Source organism: Glandiceps talaboti, chromosome 7 (assembly GCF_964340395.1).
Source record: "Glandiceps talaboti chromosome 7, keGlaTala1.1, whole genome shotgun sequence".
In the NCBI taxonomy this organism is placed as follows: Eukaryota; Metazoa; Hemichordata; class Enteropneusta; family Spengelidae; genus Glandiceps; species Glandiceps talaboti.
The window spans coordinates 12,589,018-12,596,539 of NC_135555.1; the positions used below are offsets into that span (position 1 = coordinate 12,589,018).

General features: G+C 36.3%; 1 protein-coding gene across 1 annotated transcript; it reads right to left on the minus strand.

Moving 5' to 3' along the window:
• Positions 1-1,294: 1,294 nt before the first annotated feature.
• LOC144437952 (uncharacterized) lies at positions 1,295-1,627 on the minus strand. Its single transcript, XM_078126985.1, has one exon. It carries the CDS (start codon positions 1,625-1,627, stop codon positions 1,295-1,297), a length of 333 nt encoding a protein of 110 aa, XP_077983111.1.
• Between the last annotated feature and the right edge of the window lie 5,895 nt (positions 1,628-7,522).

The following is a 7,522-nucleotide window of genomic DNA, read 5'->3' on the forward strand; positions in this document are numbered from 1 at the left end:
ACCGTCCAATTGCATGGACTTAATAAGATTATGGTGAACAATTTTTTTTCCAATGTAATCATCTCAAGTATGGTTTTTATTTCAGTGAAAAAAAATAACATTGGAAAGTTTAAAAAGCTTACTTCTACAAGATCGGACATGCATTTCCATTACGTCTAACCGCCATTTGATACCTGCCCAACTTCCAAGGTGATCGAAATATTTGAAATATAGAGTTGCACTAAGACGGCGTATTGTATATACTAGAATGTATACATGTATGTAAAAATAGCATCAGAGATTGTGGAAGACGGCTAGATTTGTTATAATAATTATTCAAATAAAAACTAATATTATGCAGATGACAGATTTGATATGTTTAACCCATTCCCAATCGGACATCAGTTTAGCAATTTTCCTCAAAAAATTAGATTGATCACTATATATCATGATGAACTAGAATATAACGCGTAGTGAAGCCATCGAGGTCGAGCACTGATACATCGGTATTTTGTATTAAAACGCTGTGTATAAAACAAGTCACGTGATAACTAGAAGGTCGACAAAAGGCCACATCATAGCACGCCAGTGGAAAGGTCGGCATCGCATCGTGTGTGAAAGCGATAACATTATTGGCTGATCTGACTAGTGAGCGATGCGCCGCTTCACTTCAGTGGAAGACTGCGTGAACCGGTAGCTTAAGCATCCTCGTCTCACCTCAATCATAATCAAATTAAGTATTAGTAAAAATACTAAAAATTAAAAAGCAGAAGTGGTACCGAAGCGTGACTGCATCGAATCATGAATGGAGAGTGTAAAAATTACCATATGGCTGTAATATAGATAATTATATGCAAAACACACAAATGTTGATTTCAACTAGTCTAGTAAACGTCAGAGTCGATGAAAACATATTTTGATTTCATTCGCATTTTACATGTAAAAATGTGTTTCTTAAGGTATATTGAAAGTTGTTTTCAAAATCACTGTGGTTTTCATCAGGATGAGCGAACGAGCTGATGTTATTGATGATGGTCTTCTGAAGAGGGTATCACCGTATTGACTGCAAGCTGCATCACTCCCGGGCATCACCCTAGTACAACGTTCAGTTTGTTGGCCCAGCGACCAATGTCTCCTCATATTATACGGCAAAGTTCTTCAAATTCGGAGATATATGTATACATATATATTGCCAACAAAAATACCCACGTGAGTGAAAAAGTCAAGTGTTTCAAGCATCAGTTCAGACGGTAGAAAATGGCAAGCATCGAAAGAAATGTCATGAGTTACGTCAATCCGCGACCGCACCCATTCTTTAAGTACGAGCCATGGCTGAACCAAACGGCGAAGGGACGTTCATTTCCTGAGCTTCTTGAGTGAGAGTGCAAAAATAACACCAACAAGCGAGGCACAGATCGCCGATAAATCCACCTTCTATTCCCTTCTGCTCCCTGACCTTGCCTCTAACTGACGCTCGTGCCCAGAGATCCAGCAGCGGTACAAAAACTGAAAGTCCACACAAGAGGCAATCATCTCCTACGGCCTCAGCGACTTTACCCTGGGTCCAACAGGGTGCGAAATATGTCACCACACACAGACCAAGGTTGTTGAAACAGCTGAAAAGCCCGTTTGAGAACTCGTTTGGCATGTTGATCGTTGGTGAAGTGGAGAACGAAGGAAGACAAGCAGTAATATGTAGTGATGAGATTTGTCACCGTTACGCGTTCCTTTCCAGGGCAGTGGATAGTGTAGAATGTGTAAACGCTAAACAGTGCACTCTGGGATGGTTCGAACCAGTGACGTAGACATTGCATCTAATTACATGTGCACCATAGATGGTAAAAGTTATTTGTGATGGAGCGCAAGCGTTAACCACGTGATACAGATGCTTTCTCTGGGCCGTACACAGGCATGTGTACAAAACACAAACTACCCCGAAAAGTACGATCGCCTCACACATACCACGTCCACTTCACAAAATGGAATTCGATCTGCGCTATGATGATATACACAGTCGTTCATTTAAGGGATGAATATTGTATGTTCACAGAGATATAGGCCTGCTGGATAACTGTTTTGCAATGTACTAGGTACTGTAGCTAACGATAGATAGATCGGCCAAATATAAACTTTTACATGTAAGATATAATGTACTGTAATACTAAAGTGTTTACGGTCGTGTCACCATCAAACATAAATTACAAACGAAATCTAGTATAAACACGACACAGCAGAGGTAAAATTTATCACCCGTACTGTAAAACACACTACGTGGTCATCATGTTGGTCTATCATGGGAAATTTACTAATAACAAATGTCCTGAATATAGACCGGGAAGATTAATATTGATCGCTTATGGGGAGAGTTCAATTTATAATAAACTTACAGTTCAATATAGGATAAAAACCAAATTCTTTTACTTTGGAGTGGGATGGGGGTTGGGTTTTAGCCATTATAGTTGTCATCGTACAAAACGATTTTACTTTTAATGAATCTGTACCCGAAAATACAAATATGTCTAAAAAATGTCAAATTGAAAGAAGAATTTTCACAATAGGATAAATGAGTGGCACTACAATAAAGTACAGAAGAGTGTCAATAAAAGTACTGCTGTATTATATCCCTCACTACATACTGGACTTTGCATTAATTCACATTGATTCATAGCACTACACACTACTACATACTGATTTGAAAAATGATTGTTCTGTCTGAAACATTATTTCCAATTTGGTCAAATTAGTTAGAATGAGGTGGGGATGGTGTGGTGGTGGGGGTCTGTTGCCTAAACTACAAGAATTGAGTTTTTTGTACCCTACAACTATCGAGCTCGCTCCTTAATTACTTTAATTTGAACACATTATTGTATACAATACATCTATGCATGCGCAAACCCAGCTCTGCTTGTAGGTGAATACTGATGAAGTCATTACACTGATTAGTGATGCGATTCTAAGTGTATATATAGGCCAAACAAAGGGATAACAATAAGTGAGTGTACATGAACCATCATCGGCTGAAATACACACATGACCGACTCTATGATGAGGGTATCTCCACCCGAGACATTTGAATCACGGCCACAAACAGCCCATCGTTTCCAACTTGTTGCCCCCCCCCCCCCTTCCACGAATATGCATGGATAGCAACTTTTCATTTACATGTAAGACTGTAAGAATTTAAAGTACAAAGTATCCATGGTAACACACCATGTTACAGATCGTCAGTTGAACATCTATTTTAAAATACAAGTGTCATAAGTAAAGTTATACATTATTTCATAGAAATAGTTAAAAAAACAAACTACTGCTACTACTAGTACTACTACGAGTACTACTACTACTACTACTACTACTACTACTACTACTACTACTACTACTACTACTACTACTACTACTACTACTACTACTAACGTTATTGTACATTCTTCAGACTATTCGAAGGATTTTCACGCAGAAAGATGATAATAACATGCACAAGATCTTGAAACTATAACGATATGTAAATTTCACACTGCATGTAGTTTTTGATATTACTAGTTTTTATTACCATTCTTATTATATACAATTCCGAGTTTAAAAAACAACATGAAAGTAACGCCACGTGTACTTCCTACCAAGCTTCGTGTCTGAGGATGTGTCCCGTTCAAATTCAATGTGCCGATCTTTGACTTACACAATGTTTACCTATGACTATGAACAAGGCCTATGTGATGGTGATAGTGACTATGTTGGTGGTGGTGGTAGTGATGACGACGATAGATAGATAGATAGATAGATAGATAGATAGATAGATAGATAGATAGATAGATAGATAGATATATAGATAGATAGATAGATAGATAGATAGATAGATAGATAGATAGATAGACATAGATAGATAGATAGATAGATAGATAGATGGATGGATGGATAGATAGATAGATAGATAGATAAATAAATAGATAGATAAATAGATAGATAGATAGATAGATAGATAGATAGATAGATAGATAGATAGATAGATAGATAGATAGATAGATAGATAGACATAGATAGATAGATAGATAGATAGATAGATAGATGGATGGATGGATAGATAGATAGATAGATAGATAGATAAATAAATAGATAGATAAATAGATAGATAGATAGATAGATAGATAGATAGATAGATAGATAGATAGATAGATAGATAGATAGATAGATAGATAGATAGATAGATAGATAGACATAGATAGATAGATAGATAGATAGATAGATAGATAGATAGATAGATGGATGGATGGATAGATAGATAGATAGATAGATAGCTAGCTAGCTAGCTAGCTAGCTAGATAGATAGATAGATAGATAGATAGATAGATAGATAGATAGATAGATAGATAGATAGATAGATAGATAGATGGATGGATGGATGGATGGATGGATGGATGGATGGATGGATGGATGGATGGATGGATGGATGGATGGGTGGGTGGGTGGGTGGGTGGATGGATGGATGGATGGATGGATGGATGGATGGATGGATGGATGGATAGACAGTTTTACTTATACCCATGGCTAAACTTAGTCTATTATTGCCAGAGTGAAACGCGGCACTATAAACGCTGTTTATTGGCCAGGCCAAGTCGATCACAGTACAGAGAAACGAGGTCAATTTGGCAAAGTGATTTATAGGTAATGCGGTTAGAACCAATACATGGGGTCAATAATAGTTGACATCTCGCACCTTGGTGTGCAAAAGACTTTAGGTGCTGGGACAACAATATCTTTTTGTGTTGGTGATCTGAGGCGGAACCTAAAGCGTATACATTAATTGAATGTCACATAGTACCAGGGGAAAAGCTATCAAAATGCATTCACCGATTTCCCCAATGTCCCTTCCTTTTCATTCACGGAATGCAGCTGTACATGTGGATATGTGTACGTTTTTTGTAGTATTCAATAACTTATTTGTAGTAAAGGAAAACAAATGCTGGTGCTACTACAAATACATCAGTTTATGCTCTATACAATAAGTGTTCTTCCGTAGAGGCAGGACGCCGCAGGGGAAATGTATTCAAGTCAAAACGTTGTCATATCTAGAATCTAGACAAGGAAAACAACAATCTAAGAAATACTACACGCCCCTATGGGAACCACCATTGATATATTATTAGGGAGACCTAACCATACATCCATCCATGGAACGGTAGAAACATGGTGAAACTTTACAAAATATATTTGTACCACAAATAGCTACAGGGTCTATCACATGTAAATATATTATATTGTATCAACACTACTTTTACTTTTAGTCTGCATGAGTCACGCGATGTTTTCTTAGGAAAACAGCAATGTAAGCAATAATACGTGCTCCTTTGGTGGTTCCAACATCCATGGTTTATTTAGGCCACTCTGTTCAATGCTTTCAGAAGAATGCTCGTCAATTACTCATTGTTTATTGTTTCTTTGTTTTATAGGAACAAAAACGATATATGTGCTCCGACTAATTACATCATAGCCTCTACTATGATTACATTAACCCATAGACCCTACACGTGTAGGGTCTATGGTTGAACTCTTGGTTCCAATAGTCACCTACGACACTCATTACATTGTAGTTAGGCATGGAGTGGTACTTCCATGGTTTATATTAGGTCTATGTGTCGAGTTATTCGTCCGTTTTTATGGATGTATTAGTGACACAAGAACGGAATACAAAACAATGTGTATATCATATAAATTAGAAACCATGTGAAGTTTTGTAGGAATTGAACCAGTTTATACATTTATCAATATTTATCTTTATTTATATATTTATTTCACCTTTGTATCAGTACAAAAAAACTATAGCATAACATTAAATATACAGACAGATAGCGAACAAGTACACAATACAAAAATCACAAAAAATCAACATGAAACAGAAATAGAACTCCCCTGTCTTATTAAATAGCTTACTTACTATAAGTGGCTCAACCTCGAGTTTCTTTTATCCCATAATGATCTCATGGTTTATTGCAGATAAACGTTTTGTCAGAACTGTTCTCGGGAGGTCGTAATCTTTAAGCATTTACATATATATAATACAGTTTACAAGATAACATGGCCCAATTACTCTAACTCAATTTCTCAAGTATCATCGTTCAATATCCCGTTAACATGGTTAATGATATTCATTATTGTTTCTATAATTAGTTTGAAATGTTATGAATTTGTACCACTGTTCACCGATAATTTCATGTAACATGATGGTCACAGTGACGTAACTAGCTAACTATGTATGCTATACTACTATTTGTTGTGCTTTGGCCGGAAGCGGAAGACTTTCGTTTATGTCTTTTGGTTTTTATTTGGGGTTTTCTTTTTGCCACATACGTGCTATTTGAATCGTAAAGCGTCTCACGGTTTTGTGATGGTTTAGAACAGAGTTTATAACTCTGTGTGTCTGTGGTATAATAAGCACACACATCCAAAGTATTCATCAAGTGAAGTGAAAAGAAAGATATACAATGATCTTCTACCAACTGTATCCCTTAGCGTGTCTCAAGCTCTGCTAAAACTAACTACTTTCAGCAAAGTTTCTCTATTGATCACAATGTAATCTTTCACTCCCTGATGTTTTATGCATTAGAAAGAAAATGAAATAAAATGGCCATTTCCTATGTCAAAAGATAGTAGTGATAGCATGTAAGTGAGAGAAAAAGTATTGAAAGACATGTATCTCTCACCTACTATAGATCATCTTTACAGACCACAACATGTTTTCCCCTCTGATGAAAGATACAGGGAAATTGAAGTTGCTCTGGCGTTTTCATCATGTGACACGACATATTTACACAACTTCAGAAAACTTCAAATGTAAACTAAACAATTATAGAGGCACCATGCACAGTTTGGCTGTAGAAGTAGATGAGTTACCATGGTGATTATCAGTAGTAAAGTAAACAATTGAAGCCACGTGTTGTTATTTTAGCAGGATCTGGTTTCTACTACACTTAACAAGAATAGCAATGCTTATCACAGTGGTTCAGCAAGTGATCCTGCTGTGTGCGTGGTGTCTCTGTTATTGTTAGTGTGGAGTTGAAATATGTCTATGTTTATTTTAAAAATACATTGTGTCCTATGAGTGAAATGCCAAGCCAACTTCAATTTCCCTGTAATAACAAGGGTTGTATGCAAGTTTAACAGCACTTCCATGAAGGGGAACAATGGTTTATGTTTTATCCTATAATTGCATATCCATTCAATGTAATATAATATTAGCTCAAAATGATAAATATTACAGCAAAAAAATTCTATGAAGCCACAGCAGTTGTTCAAATAAGCGAGCTGCATTATAGCGATTTTTACAAGTACCTTGACCTAATTACTTATCCCATCATTCTATCTTGACTGGGTGATCTCATCTCTACACATATGACTGTCTGGGTTAATATGTAAATTTATAATACCTATATATATACATATATAGATCATGTTATGATTTATAATATAAGTACCATCATCATTTACAGTTACCATGGTGATATGAATTATGATGGTACAGCTGTATTTCATTGATGCACACAGTCCATGG

What these genes read in the sequence shown, in the direction of transcription:
- LOC144437952 (XM_078126985.1), bottom strand. Translation starts at nt 1,627, where the DNA reads ATGCCAAACGAGTTCTCAAACGGGCTTTTCAGCTGTTTCAACAACCTT.